The 15,961-nt window shown below is 40.5% G+C and overlaps 1 protein-coding gene across 1 annotated transcript; it reads left to right on the top strand.

Annotated features, from left to right (window-relative positions):
* Positions 1-7,203: 7,203 nt before the first annotated feature.
* On the top strand, positions 7,204-15,407 carry pdia3 (protein disulfide isomerase family A, member 3). Its single transcript, XM_030054294.1, has 13 exons — positions 7,204-7,337; positions 8,270-8,348; positions 8,472-8,589; positions 8,757-8,864; positions 9,202-9,331; positions 9,531-9,647; positions 11,659-11,784; positions 11,889-12,071; positions 12,443-12,551; positions 13,657-13,785; positions 14,045-14,124; positions 14,626-14,683; positions 14,810-15,407. The coding sequence occupies exons 1-13, from the start codon at positions 7,204-7,206 to the stop codon at positions 14,915-14,917; spliced, it is 1,479 nt and encodes a 492-aa protein (XP_029910154.1). The 3' UTR covers positions 14,918-15,407.
* Positions 15,408-15,961: the final 554 nt, after the last annotated feature.

Below are 15,961 nucleotides of genomic sequence, written 5' to 3'. Positions count from 1 at the left end.
CAAGTTGATTAGCATTGGAAGCATTAGGAGTGAATCATATGGTGTCTGCAGTTGAATATCTGGTTGTTTGTGTGGGGGTTTGAGACATTTATCAGTGTTTTTCTCTCCAGCGCAGGAAGTGTGTAACAAGTGCATTGTCCCATTGTGAATGAATGGATATTTACTGGTGAAATGGGCAACAACGTTCCAGTGTTTTTGTCTGGACGCTGACAGAACAAGGCGGGCCGTGTTCGGACGAGACAGCTGAGATGTGATGTGAGGTGTTGGTGTTATAAGGCATGAAGAATCCCTCCCTCCCATTTTCTCTTTTTCTCTCCAAGGATTTGGAGGGCACGCACACACGCACACACACACACACACACACACACACACACACACACACACACACACACACACACACACACACCTCTGCTATCTCTGGTTTTCTCTCTCTCACTCTTTCTCTCCCCCTCGGTCTCTCTTCTTCCAGCGACTGTCTCCTTAAGGCTCTGGAGGAGGGCTCTTGTGTTGAAAGGACACATACAGTCTTTCTCTCTCTTACTCACTTGGTTTCACACACACACACACACATAGTACTCAAAGTGTGTCACAAGCATAATACCGCAGACCTCAGCTCTGCTCTCCTCTCCCTCTTCTCCTTGTTCCAGATCGGGGTGAGGAATGAGCAGGTTGCCATGGCAACAACCTCACTGAGGAAATGGGGCTCCGATGGGGGAGGGAAGGGGCTTTGTGGGCAATGGCGAACAAATCTCTTTTGCTTGGTGCTGTGCTGCAGAGTGCACACACACACACACACACACACACACACACACACACACACTCTCACACACACACACACACACACACACACACACACAAACACAGAGATACACATCCTTAAAATAAAACAGTGATTGAAAGGTGATGAAAACCTGCAAGATGTCGATCAGGGTGTATGCTGGGATACCAGGATGTCGGCATAGATGGATTACAAACTGATGCATAGGTGTTTCTGAACACACACACACACACACACACACACACACACACACCTTTATTCCATCACAAGAAGAAGAATCCAGGATGTTGCTGAACCTCATTTGGTTTTTGATGATTTCCATCTAAACTTGTCATTTCACCTGAGCTGTAGGTTTACTGTAAACAGAGGCAGCCCTGCTTCAGAGGATTAGCACAGCTCTCCAGTCAGCTCGATTAGTGAGTCTCAGCCAGAGGCTGCTGGGAGATATGAGGGTTTTTTTTTTAAGATAATGTAAGACTGTTCTTGCACCAGAAGCACGGCTTCACAAGGAGTAAGCTTTTCTGGAATTAAGAAATTTCATTTTTATGCACATGTACTTTGAAAATAAACATTTTGACAAGGTTCAAGGGTCATGGACCTTACTGGGCACACAAATGACCATGTAAACATTAAGACCTCATAAACATGATAATAAACAAATAATTGCAGGATGTGATTTTTCTGTACTTCACTGTATGATCAACAGGTGGCAGAAAGAAACAGGCCTTACATTTTTAAAGCAATGCATTCTGACTGAACAAAATATCGAAGACAACTGTATTATCTGCATATCAGTGTTGTTTTGGAGCCATTATTCTTGAGTTGCGCCACCTCTTGTCACATCTTCTATGATCTGTCTCCTCTCTTTTATCTAAATGTCAGCTTCATGAGTGAAGAGCAGGGTTGAGTAGTTTGCATTTAAATTACACTAATTAAAGAAGTGCCTGTATTACATTAACATTACCTACAAAACTAACTAAATAAATAAGCTACAAAGGTGCTAAATAAATTAAAATGTATCACTTCTAACTTAAAGTGAAAGCAAGAAATTCAGGAAGCCCTTCAAATAGTGGAGGGTCTTAATATCTATAAAATATGGTAGAGCAGGAAATTTTGTGTTTTAAAATTATATAAATGTATAATTTTAGAATTTTAATTTATCTTATTTTATTCCACTAATGTAGGCGTACTGCCATACCTCCATAAAAGTAATCTGAAAATAACTGAAAGCAATCAGAATATATTCCTGAGTTTGGGTAATCCCTTAAATTACATTATATTACTGGTTATAATTTTGATGAGATAATTAGTAATTGTTATGGAGGAAGTATAGTGACCTCCCCAGATTGCAGTTGGGTGTTTCCAGCAACACCTGATCCCATGGCACCTGTGCTGTTATGGAGCTCCCTCTACTGGCCGTCAGTGATAACTCCAGGGTCATTTAGATGTAGTGGCAACAAAGATCAACACAACAACTTCCTTGTTATTTCTACACTTCCTGTTTTTAGAATAGGAGAAGAATTCTTCATGAAGTGAAGCTGCAGGCCAGTCACATACACAGCTGTTGTGCAATGTTGGATTCAGTTTTATGTACAGTTACATATGTTTGTGTGTGAGTCTGTATTCAGTGATATACTGGTGGATTAACCCACATAACTCAATTTACTAAGCAGTTTTATGTATGGAATAGAGTTTTGCCTCCTTTTTAGGCTAACAGAAAAACTTCACAATGTACGTTCACAGTAAACATACAACACTGGGGCATTTTAAGATGAAAAGCATAAAGGGTTTTTTTTTTCATGTTAAAATAGATTTTTGCTTGTATTTGTGGTTATTTGCCTCATATTAAAGTTTACTCACTTTTTTCCACTACATTGCTGTAGTGATCTAAAAAACGTGTTCTGTCTTGTATTTTATCCATATATAAAGCAGAAATCGCATAAATAATATTAATCCTGCTTCAGCTGTTTTTACATGAAAATATTCATCAGCATGAACTGTCCTTGAGGGAAAATAGAAGTGATGTTAAGACCAGAACCACATGCAGTGATGGATACAATGTGAAAAGTGTCCTTAAAATGTGTTTCATTTGATTTTACACCAGGGGGAAAAGCTGACAAAACCATTTCAGTTTTTGTGGATTGTTTTCTGGTTACTGGCTTTGGAAAGACTAGAAAGGTGTTTTAGAAACATCTGATGGAATAACAATGAAAGCAGCCTGCTGAAAGTAACCTACCTGTTTGGCTTGTAAATGAATGGAGATCACAAATGTTTGCAATCTTATCTCAAAGCACACTGTACTAGTAGTAGTAGAAAACAAATCTAGGTAATGAAAAATATCATTACCCTCTCACAGAGTTTGGTTATCAAGTTGCATCACTAATGGGACAATGGTTTCATAGTGTTGTCAGGTACGTAATCCTGGGGGCTTTGTTGAATTTTCCAGTACAGGAAGGACACAAAGATGCCGTCGAAACCTGCAGACCAACAATATGTTTTGCCTTAGCAACCCACCTCTCCTCTGATATCTGAGCCTGGGTTTAACACAAACAGTTTACAAGCATAAGGGAGAGATACATCAGACACAGTGTGTTGTTAGAAGTGGTGCTTTAGTTACCAGCATCTCTCAAGGTCTGGCCAGAGAGTGATCTTGCAATAAATCACGAGATGTAAGTTAAGGGTTTGACCGATTCAGTTGCTGATAACTTATTTTCCTCTGCCACCATATTGAATGTCTTTTAATTTGAATAAAAATTACAAGGATATATTTTTGCAGTGTCACAAGACAAAAACAGCATTTTGACCACTAAAACTGTATGCTGAGGATTTTTTGAGGTGGGTTTGCAGCTTCATTATTTAATGACAGACAAAGCACATTTTTAAAAATCCATGCAACACAGTCGTTCAACTACCAAAACCATGGGCTCAACGGCAAAAGCTGTTTAATTAAAACAAAGAGAGATTCTAATTCAGGCCACAATAGGATATTTTTTAAACATGACTTAAAACTCACCAAGAGACAAATTCCCTGCTCTTTAGGCTTGTAATCATTTTTTGACATCTGAGATTAGTGAAGAGGGAACAGAGTCCACCTGCACGTTCCTGTTACAGCCATGACCAAAAGCACATCCTGTGACCATAAAAAACTTCCACCTTTTTTTTTTTCTTTCCTTTTTGAGATGTGAGGGAAAACATAATTAGGAAGCATAAGCAGAATGGCCTCGAGCCACCTTGGAGGTACAAAAATATACCAAAAAATGAGTCAGTGACTGGTCAGACCAGGCAAATCAGGCAAGACATGCAAAGTATTATGATGAGTATTTAGACATGTGTTGAAGGGTAAATTCACATAAATTTAGGATTTGGAGTTTACACACATTTTTGCAACTGACAGCAACCTTCTTGAGCTAAATTTACAGTAAGTTGTTTCAAAGATTAGACTTTTTAAAGAGACAAAACACAAAAGAATTCCTCTCTGTACATGTTGCTTACATTTTTTTTCTCACTTATTAACATTTGTCTGTCAAGGTAGATGAAGAAGAGGGAACATGTATCAGATTAGAGCAAACATGCAGGGTTTGTACTGCCAATTCCACCACAATAACAAAATCAGAAAGACATGTATGTTAAATGGCATAAGCATGAGCAATATTTAGAGTTTCCAAGATTAAAGATGTAAATTTATGTGAAAAAAAGAAAATCCAGAAATTCTAAAGCCACAAATTTGTGCGAAAAAATTCAAGTTGTAAATTTATGAGAGAGAAAACTCAGGTTTTTCTTTGTAACTCCATTAGTCTTGATATATGAGATATGAGTACAATCAAGTACTTGGTTTTGGATGATACAGTGAAGTATATTAAACTTCCAGGAACACAAATTTGCAAAATCTGCTTTTGAATATTTACTTTACATGATGTATACAATATCATCTCATAGTTATTTGAGTACAAAGAGTTTATATTTCAAGTTTGAATACTGTGGTTTTCACTGTATGGTTTCAAAAATGTTTGACGCCGAAGTTTGAATGCTTTACATAGCTTCTGCTGTCTATAACAAGTTATAGAATGAAGGAACATTGTGTCATAATGAAACGGTGTGATCACTATGTCCTCGATAATTATATATATATATATACAGTACAGGCCAAAAGTTTGGACACACCTTCTCATTCAATGTGTTTTCTTTATTTTCATGACTATTTACATTGTAGATTCTCACTGAAGGCATCAAAACTATGAATGAACACATGTGGAGTTATGTAGCCTACTTAACAAAAAAAGGTGAAATAACTGAAAACATGTTTTATATTCTAGTTTCTTCAAAATAGCCACCCTTTGCTCTGATTACTGCTTTGCACACTCTTGGCATTCTCTCCATGAGCTTCAAGAGGTAGTCACCTGAAATGGTTTTCACTTCACAGGTGTGCCTTATCAGGGTTAATTAGTGGAATTTCTTGCTTTGTCAATGGGGTTGGGACCATCAGTTGTGTTGTGCAGAAGTCAGGTTACTACACAGCCGACAGCCCTATTGGACAACTGTTAAAATTCATATTATGGCAAGAACCAATCAGCTAACTAAAGAAAAACGAGTGGCCATCATTACTTTAAGAAATGAAGGTCAGTCAGTCCGGAAAATTGCAAAAACTTTAAATGTGTCCCCAAGTGGAGTCGCAAAAACCATCAAGCGCTACAATGAAACTGGCACACATGAGGACCGACCCAGGAAAGGAAGACCAAGAGTCACCTCTGCTTCTGAGGACAAGTTCATCCGAGTCACCAGCCTCAGAAATCGCAAGTTAACAGCAGCTCAGATCAGAGACCAGATAAATGCCACACAGAGTTCTAGCAGCAGACCCATCTCTAGAACAACTGTTAAGAGGAGACTGCGCCAATCAGGCCTTCATGGTCAAATAGCTGCTAGGAAACCACTGCTAAGGAGAGGCAACAAGCAGAAGAGATTTGTTTGGGCCAGGAAACACAAAGAATGGACATTAGACCAGTGGAAATCTGTGCTTTGGTCTGATGAGTCCAAATTTGAGATCTTTGGTTCCAACCGCCGTGTCTCTGTGAGACACAGAAAAGGTGAACGGATGGATTCCACATGCCTGGTTCCCACTGTGAAGCATGGAGGAGGAGGTGTGATGGTGTGGGGGTGTTTTGCTGGTGACACTGTTGGGGATTTATTCAAAATTGAAGGCACACTGAACCAGCATGGCTACCACAGCATCCTGCAGCGACATGCCATCCCATCCGGTTTGCGTTTAGTTGGACCATCATTTATTTTTCAACAGGACAATGACCCCAAACACACCTCCAGGCTGTGTAAGGGCTATTTGACCAAGAAGGAGAGTGATGGAGTGCTGCGGCAGATGACCTGGCCTCCACAGTCACCGGACCTGAACCCAATCCAGATGGTTTGGGGTGAGCTGGACCGCAGAGTGAAGGCAAAGGGGCCAACAAGTGCTAAACACCTCTGGGAACTCCTTCAAGACTGTTGGAAAACCATTTCAGGTGACTACCTCTTGAAGCTCATCGAGAGAATGCCAAGAGTGTGCAAAGCAGTAATCAGAGCAAAGGGTGGCTATTTTGAAGAAACTAGAATATAAAACATGTTTTCAGTTATTTCACCTTTTTTTGTTAAGTACATAACTCCACGTGTTCATTCATAGTTTTGATGCCTTCAGTGAGAATCTACAATGTAAATAGTCATGAAAATAAAGAAAATGCATTGAATGAGAAGGTGTGTCCAAACTTTTGGCCTGTACTGTATGTGTGTGTGTGTGTGTGTGTGTGTGTGTGTGTGTGTGTGTGTGTGTGTATATATGTATGTGTGTATGTATATATATATATACACACATATGGGTGTGTGTGTATATATATATGTGTGTGTGTGTGTGTGTGTGTGTGTGTGTGTGTGTGTGTGTGTGTGTGTATGTATATATATAAATTTGTGATTTTTTTTCTCAATTTTAGCAGTTTAATATCTGATGCACACACACACACACACACACACAATGGCCCTAATACGGCGTGGTGCAGAGAACTATAGTCACATCCATGGTAACTGCTATTTCTCTTCCGCATTTCGGGACGAAGGGTCTGATTTTTGGCGAACGACGATTGGTCCTGAAACCAGAAAGTCGCGTGTGCCCGCTTCTCATTGGCTGGCCGAGGCAGAGTGACGCGGTTCAAAATCCAATGGTAGGATGCCACACTGTGGTTACGAGACGGAGAGGAAGCCCCGGTGCTGCTCATCCCCGCCGCCGCCTCTAACCCTTTCTCTTTCTCTATCGAGTAGTGTGTCCTGCGTTTGGCCTTTCCGAGCCGTCAGCCTTGGCCTTCATCTTCTCGACAGGAGCTGCCTCCAACACAGCTCGTTTACAGTTTTGCTAAACTAAAGCCGTTGGGGCGGTGTGGGAGAAAAAAATGTTGAGGCTGATTTTCATCGCTGCTCTGGCTGGGTTTACCCAGGCTAGTGATGTGCTTGAATTCACGGATGACGATTTTGACAGCAAGATTGGAGACCACGAGCTTATCCTTGTGGAATTTTTTGCTCCTTGGTGAGTCTCACCTTTTATGAGAAGTATTTTTAGCTGTGGAATTATCTACAAATGTAAAACGCCATGTGTGCAGCTAATTTGCTTTCGATTGTGCCTCTCAATTTAGCACGTTAGCCGAACTAGCTTGGTGGCTACTTTTTCTGAACTTGAAGCACTTGCTGCTTTCACACACGATTTCTTGAAATGCATTAAACTTATTTTATCCGATGTACAAATTGCATATTTCGCTTAGTGCGTAACAATAACAATGCTCGTGGAGCAAAAAAAATTAAGTGTATTTGCTAGGGACCTAGAATGTTAACTAGCGGTAATGAATAGGTGAAATTGTGGATATTTTCGGTGGACCTGGTAATGCAGAGACACGGTGTGACAGTGCATTAATTATTCGAGCAGGCGAACTGAAAATTATTCGCTGTAATTTGTGTGAATCCTTATTTTTAAACAATCGGGCCAGCTGTGAAATCTTTCAATGGAAACTACGTGAGAATGGTGTTACTAAGGAAGTTGGGGGCGTGGACCTACACTGTTGTAACGTCCTGATTGGTCCGGGAAGTTTTGGTGGCCACCTTTGATTGGTCGCAGTGAACTGTTACATGGTTCCACTACGACAAACTTGACTAGAGTGGAAGAAAGAGGTTGCAGTTTCGCTCAATATTTGACCCATTTAAAAAAAAAAAAAAATAGTCAGAATTCTTTGTGTTGTGAGGCCTTCGTTTTTGTTTTTGTTTTTTGTTTTTGTTTTTGTTTTTTTGCTGTACAACTGATCCAACTTCCAGCATCTAAATCTTGTTGATATGCTTTGGCATCAAATTCCACTTTGAAGATACAAGATCTCCCAGATTACCCCTGAGCTTAAACCCTGACTAAATTGTGGTTGAGGTGTATGTGGTGCTTTTGTGTGACAGATCCATATCCTTTCCTCTCCCTATCAGGTGTGGGCACTGTAAACGGCTAGCACCTGAGTACGAGGCAGCTGCCACACGTCTGAAAGGCATTGTCCCATTGGCCAAGGTATTGCATGATTTAGTTTAACTCACTGTGAGCAGTTTCCTCTAACTTTCTGTACTCTTTACTGTGGCACTTGCTGCACCTAAGTACATCCTCAGAAGGTGAATGGTGTGTTTTACCTTTTAGGTTGACTGCACAGCCAACAGCAATGTCTGCAGCAAGTATGGAGTCAGTGGCTACCCAACACTGAAGATCTTCAGAGATGGAGAGGACTCTGGTGGCTATGATGGTCCCAGAACTGCAGGTAATGTGATTTTATTTTAAAACATGTTGATCTCCATAAAATGGCCAAAAGGTTCTGAAACCTATTTGAATACACTTCAGTGTCTGATTATTTGTCCTAATGGTATGTATTCTTTTTGTGTCTTTCCATCTTTCTATTGCTCTTGTGCCTTTAATTCGCTTTATCAGATGGAATTGTCAGCCACCTGAAGAAACAAGCTGGCCCAGCCTCTGTGGAGGTTAAGGATGATACAGAATTTGAGAAGTTCATTGCAGACCAAGATGCAAGTGTTATTGGTGAGTGCTTTTGTGCAGTCAGTCTCTTTGTTTCTTACATGGATGGAGTTTCTGTAGCGTGTGCTGTCTGACTGGGTATCTCAGTTGGAACATGAAACAAAAGGGGAGATTAACTTTAGCCCACTGCTGGTAGATTTTGGCTGTAGTGGGTGAGTTTGCCTACTGAGGAGTACAAGCCACTTTGGCATGCAACCAGCCATCATGCAGATTTTCTACTCTGTTATTTGGCTGGTAACATTGTTAGCTGTTGGTTCATTGTGGAAATGATCTGTCACTGTGATTTCTAGGTGGAAAAGTTAGCTGCTTGCCCTGATCATGATTCATTTTTGATCCCCAGGCTTCTTCGCTGATAGTGGAAGCACAGCCCAGACAGAGTTCCTGAGGGCTGCCAGCGCCCTGAGGGAGTCTTACCGATTTGCCCACACCAACTCTGAGGCTCTTCTCCAGAGCCATGGTATTGAGGGAGAGTGAGTACCCATTTCTGTTTTGACGTTGTCCTAATTCTTTTTAGTCCGACTATAGTATGTAGGTGCTGCTAATGACTCAAGTCACTTGCTTCCTTATCCAAGTGACGGTCTGTCAGTCAGCGTTATTCAGTGATACCAGTGGTGTAACTTGGTGTTGGTGACGCAGGGCGACACTGAACTTTGCTCTGTTGGTTTGCAGGGGAGTTGTTCTGTTCCGCCCACCACGGCTCAGCAACAAGTTTGAAGAGAACACAGTCAAGTTCAGCGAGGAGAAGTTCACCAGTAACAAGATCAAGAGATTCATCCAGGATAACATGTGAGTGTCTCGTTATGCAGTAGATAGTAGTAGCTTTCTCAGTCCATGCCTTGTCCTCCAGGTGTAGTTACTCTTGCTCTGTCCTGGGCAGTAGAGGATAGTTCATTTTATTTGCCAAGTACAGTAATTTACAGGAATTTGTTTTGTCACTAATGCAAACATAAGTCATCTTTCTTTGTTAGCACAGTACATATTGACACACATGGCATAATGACAATTGGACGCCATGCAGTGGGTTGTGTGGATCATAATGCACACACAGGTTTGGCTCTTACTTTGTTCACTGATGTACAGCTATTATCACCACTAAATGTTATACAGTGGTCCCTCATTTATCGCGGGAGTTACGGTCTAAAAATAACCCGCAATAGGCAAAATCCGCGAAGTAGTCAGCTTTATTTTTTTACACTTATTATAGATGTTTTAAGGCTGTAAAACCCCTCACTACACACTTTATACACTTTTCTCAGACAGGCATCAACATTTTCTCACTTTTCTCTCTTTCTTGTTTAAACACTCAAAGTTCAAACCTTCATAGAAAAAAAGTCCAGTATTATAGAATGAACGCATTCTGTACTGTACAGGAGACACGGCGCGGAGGAGATTGATTGACAATGGTCTACAGTAACCTTGGCCAATCAGGACGCAGAACAAACTGTGCAGGCTCTCCCTTAGCCAATCAGGACGCAGAACAAACTGTGCAGGCTCTCCCTTAGCCAATCAGGACGCAGAACACAATGCGCTGTATTAAAAAAAAGCATGCAAAATTGCACTAAAAAAATCCGCGAAACTGCGAGGCCGCGAAATGTGAACCGCGTTATAGCGAGGGACAACTGTATATGTTAAAATAGATCCTAGCTTGCCAACTCTTGACTAAAATCATTTTGTTAGTCATATATTATGTGAGATTCCAATGTCACAGTATTAGAGTGTCCTGTTTGTATGGGCATACTGAATCTCACCTGAAGCTTTCGCAGAGCATCACTTGACTTTACTGCAGATATGCTGTGTCTGCATGAGAGAGGAGATCACACAGGACAGACGAATAGGATCTCGTGCAGATGATGTTAGAGAGAGCTGAGGTGATCTCTCTGTGCTTGAGGGTTTACAGCTGTAACAAGGATTCATGCCCTGACACAATAGACATAATTATCAGTAGAAACACATAGATAGATTTGTGGACATGTTTGAGGTAGAACTAGCCAGCCTGTTAGTCATACCAAATTATTTCATACCATTTTAGGCACTGGTAGTGACTCAGCATCTTATATGTGAATATGACCAACTCCAAAACAGGATCTGAACATCCAAAATAGACGCTTAGACATGGATCACTATCTTTAAAAAATGGTTTTGACAGAAACATGAAATAGCAAGCTAGGTGACTATGCTCTTATATGAATAAGAGTGTCATTTATTTTGCTCTTTTGTGTGATGTGCACAAGTTCCCCACTACTTTTACTTTTACTTTTTTGTCCACAGTGTCAGTAGAGCTTGTTATCAGTTCAAGGGCGCATGTTACATTTTGAGTACTCTGACTTGTTCAGTTTCCTGTTGTTGTCACCCTTTGTAGCGAGTCACACGACAAAGCTGGCAAGTGATGGTTCCCTGTAGTTCTTTGCTCTGATAACCAAACCAAAGAATTTTCTAATTTCATATGAACTTTCTTTGTCATCTTTGATTTTGCTTGGTCAGTGATGAGGGCATATTTTACTTCAGTTTTACTTTCACTTTCCTCAAACCTTACTCTGTTACAAAAAAAATAAAATAAAATAAACATCGGTGCTACCAAAGCAGCCTCATCCATGCCCTTTTCTGCAGTTTTGCTACTAAAGACAAACTGCTTGATGTCAGATCTATAGAATGTAAATGTGTCTTCGTGGCTGAACCAGAGACTGTCTGCAGCCTCTCGGGCTCATCTGGTTAAAAACAACACAGACAATCCTAAGAGCATATCCTGTTTACATTTCTTTGTTGAATAAGTTGATTTCACTTTCTGTTTCCCTCTCAGCTTTGGAATGTGCCCCCACATGACAGATGACAACAAAGACCAGCTGAAGGGGAAGGACCTGCTGGTGGCTTATTACGATGTGGACTACGACAAAAACCCCAAGGGATCCAACTACTGGAGGAACAGGTAGGGAGTCTCAGCATAGTGTCAGTCCAGACTAAAGTTTATTAAATCCCGTTGTGATGGCTAGTGATCATGTCTGACAGCCAATCCAAAAATTTTTTTCTCAGGGTGATGAAGGTGGCCAAGGGCTTCCTGGATCAGGGTCATAAGCTGAACTTTGCCGTGGCCAACAAGAACGTCTTCGGCCATGACATCTCTGAGTATGGCCTGGACGCCAGCACTGGAGAGCTGCCTGTGGTGGGCATCCGCACTACCAAGGGAGACAAATACGTCATGACTGAGGAGTTCACGTAAGTGGCTCGGTATAACTCAGTGGAGGTCCATTTAGGGTGACACAAGCAACAATCTCAACCAATTATAATATGCTTTTATTAAAAGTGTGGGCCAAAGTGGTGACATTTTGTGCTGGTGGCACTTACATACACAATCACACAGTGATGATATATGATACTAGAGGGATCTGCAGAAGAGTAAAGCTTCAATAAACGGATGAACAGAGACATTTGGTAGGGGCTGACAATAACAAATTTTATTGTACATGTATAGCTTTATAAATCCAACAGATTTAAACCTGGAGGCCTGTTGATATCCATGTTTTCCCAATTGTCACCTTTCTCAGCTGATTGTTTTGTCTTTGTCTTTGTTTTTCCCTTCCCAACAGTCGTGACGGAAAAGCCCTGGAGCGTTTCCTGCAGGACTACTTTGACGGCAAACTGAAGCGCTACCTCAAATCAGAGCCCATCCCTGAGAACAACGACGGACCTGTCAAGGTGAGATACAGCGTCCCAGGAGCTTCTCTAATTTTAGTTTAAACCTTGCGTATAATGCACATGGTGTAATTTATCTGATCCTTGTTTATTTCCCAAGGAGACTTGTTTTCATGTTTTGCTACCACATTGGAGCTGTTGGGTCTCTGTGATTACTCTTTGTGCATAAGATTTGAGTAGTTTTAAAGAAAAGAAAGTTTGCCTGAATCCTGTGACTGGCCACATGGATGTTGAAGGGTGAGGGGTTATTTTTGATTTTAGATAATGGGATTAGGTACATAAATTGATACTTAAATTAATGATAGAGCAGTCTAATCAAATCAAACTAAATCAAATTATGGTTATTGGTCACTTTGCTGTATATATGAGTATAAACGTGACTAAAAATCATGGGTGCTTGCTCTTCAGTGTGTCTGTATATAACAAAGACATATCCCAGAATAATTCTAATAATTCAAGCAGATCCGCTGTGATATGCCTAATCTAATACAATCCCAATGTAAAATACAGACATTCTACTGTAGTATACATATAATAGTGCACACACAGATTATACTGCCATGTCTTGGCTGTGTAATCAAGGTCTTGTAACTTATTTATTCTTATATTTTTGTTTGTCCAGGCAGGAGTTGGAAGATTTATGAATGTATCCCAATTAAGAAGTACAGTTACTTTCCTAAATTCTGTGGAAGCAAAATTATGGCTATAAATGCAATTGAAAAGAAGCCTACACTGAGTTTTTACATGTAATTGCATACTGTCTTTCACTATGCAAAAAGGAAAGTTTCTTTATAGCTGAAGGAAAAAGGTACCTAAACATACCAGCATAAATCAACCTGACTGGGGTACATGTTAATTATGTGCTGTCTGCTGTTCAACTAACTCGCAAGTCGAGTGAACAAGGTAGACAAACCATTGGTTTACAAAGCATTGTAGTGTCACTGGATACATGACTGTCTGCCTAATGGTGACTAAACTGATGTAATGGTAAATTTAAGCATTTAGCACCACTGCTAATTTAATTTTATCCCCACCCTCTTGTATATGTTTGATGCAGATTTATCTTACTATTAGCCAGTTTGTGATGAGGTACATTCCTTGATTCCAGGTTGTGGTGGCCGAGAACTTTGACTCTATTGTCAACGACGAGAGCAAAGATGTCCTGATTGAGTTCTACGCTCCATGGTGTGGCCACTGCAAGAGCCTGGAGCCCAAATACAAAGAGCTGGGAGAGAAGGTAAAGGGAGTGGGAGGGGAAAATACTTACAACACAAACAATTTGGTGGATATTTGTATTAGAAAATGTATTTGCATGAATGTCTCCAGTGGGAAGCAACACTCCCACCCTTCAAAACCCCAGTAGTGTTGGTGGAATGCTCTACCTATTGAACCACACAGGACGAGATGAAGCTGACAGACTGTCCCTAGAACCAGAGGTGTCAGTGTTATGAACTTGTTTTGCTGAGAATAACAGTTTCTTTCTTCTACCCTCACAGCTGGCCAATGATCCTAATGTTGTCATTGCCAAGATGGATGCCACAGCCAATGACGTGCCGTCCCCATATGAAGTCAGAGGGTCAGTAATGATCAGTTAAATGTGGTACACATTTAACTGTGGTTTACATTTGTACAGATCATGAAAATGCAACATTTAGTGATGCAATGTTAAGTGATTTGACATTTGGCAAACCCAGGCCTTGAAAATTAAGTTTACATTTGAGAAAAATAATAGGTCCCTTTTTTTTTTTTTTTTTTTTTTAAATTTGAAATTGCCCCTAATTTATCAATATGCTTCAACTCTCCTGAACTTTCTCCATTCAAGGATCACATCCTGAGATTTGTTTGATATAGCAGTGAATGATTTTATAACTTGACAGGATTAAGAGTAAAGAAACAAGGCCTGTAATGTCAAATTTTGAGCAATGTCATGTCTGACCCAATATTAATTAAGGAAAGCCCTTGAAAGATTTTGGAAAAACCAATGAATTTGAAGTTCCAGTGTGATGACCTTGAATATGAAGTTTTATCAGTGATATTTGTTAAGCTCATAACATCTCTTCAACCTTCTTCTTTCTAGATTCCCCACAATCTACTTTTCCCCAGCTGGACAGAAACAAAACCCAAAGAAATATGAGGTGAGACTTGGCTTGAGTGATTATTAAAACAAAGAGGTTTTATGTCTGTATGCTGGCTGACAGCTTGGGCTTTACCTCCTGATTTGTATGTTAACTAATAATCATATCCTGCTGCTCTCATTCCAGGGTGGTCGTGAGGTGAGTGACTTCATCTCATACCTGAAGAGGGAGGGCACAAACACCTTGGTGGTGCAGGAGGAGCCCAAGAAGAAGAAGAAGAAGTCAGAGCTATAAAAGCTCCAAACTGGAACTCGACATCCCCCACAACAGGAGGAGGATTGGGGAATCCCGACAGAGAAAGAACTAAATTATATTCCAGTCTCTTAGTGAACTACCGAATGCTCTGAAGCCAAGTCATAATGACGTGGCCCTCCCTTTGGGTCCTCCGCTGCTCTGGGAAAACTGTGGAAGGTGGAGAGGTGGTGGCCAGGGCCTGCCTGATTTTAAAAACAAAACAGAAACAAAAAAAATGTTAGGGAAGAGGGACAGCTTTTGAAAATTTTGAGATTATTTCCCCTGGTCTGTCTACTTCACCTCAGACTGATGCACTTTGGTTTGACACCAGTCTCCAGTCATCTGTTGCTTTGTTTGTTTTTGTTGTTGTCGTCTCGACAGGGGTATTGGTTATGGGGAATTCTTTTTTTTTTTTCTTTTTTTTTTTTTTGTACCACGTCTTTGTTTTTGTACATTTGGAAGGATTGTGAAATAAAAGGCCCACAAAACCCCAAAAACTGTATGATTTTTGATTACTTTTTTGTTTGCCCTGCTATTAAGACAGGCAAAAATGCTGTGACATTAAACCTACAGATACTCTTAAAATACAGTTATGCTAATTTGTAGAACAACTTTGTGTTGTTCCCTTTCAGTCGGATCACAGAAACTTTGGATCTCATGGCTGCGTTCTCCTTTCCCTCATTTCTTGTCCTTTTAAATGCATTGCCTCCCTTCCTGCCAGGAAAGGGCCACCTTGTACACAGCAACACACTTTTCCAAAGTAATAACATGCACATATAAACCAATGTGAGAATTCACAACAGCTCAAAATAAATAGCTATAGAACAGCTATAGTAAAATGGATTGACAGATTGTTGCATCAGTGAGAGACCTCTATTGACCCCCTGCCCCAGAAAAATCCTACATCTGTCATCATGAAGGCATTTATCTGTCTTTGGATCTAAGCACAATATTGAGTTCCCAGCCACCATGTTCCTTGAGGACAGACTTGGTAAAAACAAGTGTCTCCTGGATTTATTTTCATGGTATACTAAACTAAAGACA

This window comes from Myripristis murdjan, chromosome 6 (genome assembly GCF_902150065.1).
Source record: "Myripristis murdjan chromosome 6, fMyrMur1.1, whole genome shotgun sequence".
Classification (NCBI taxonomy): Eukaryota; Metazoa; Chordata; class Actinopteri; order Holocentriformes; family Holocentridae; genus Myripristis; species Myripristis murdjan.
Note: the sequence above shows the minus strand (reverse complement) of the source record. Positions and strands in the feature narration are given on the sequence as shown.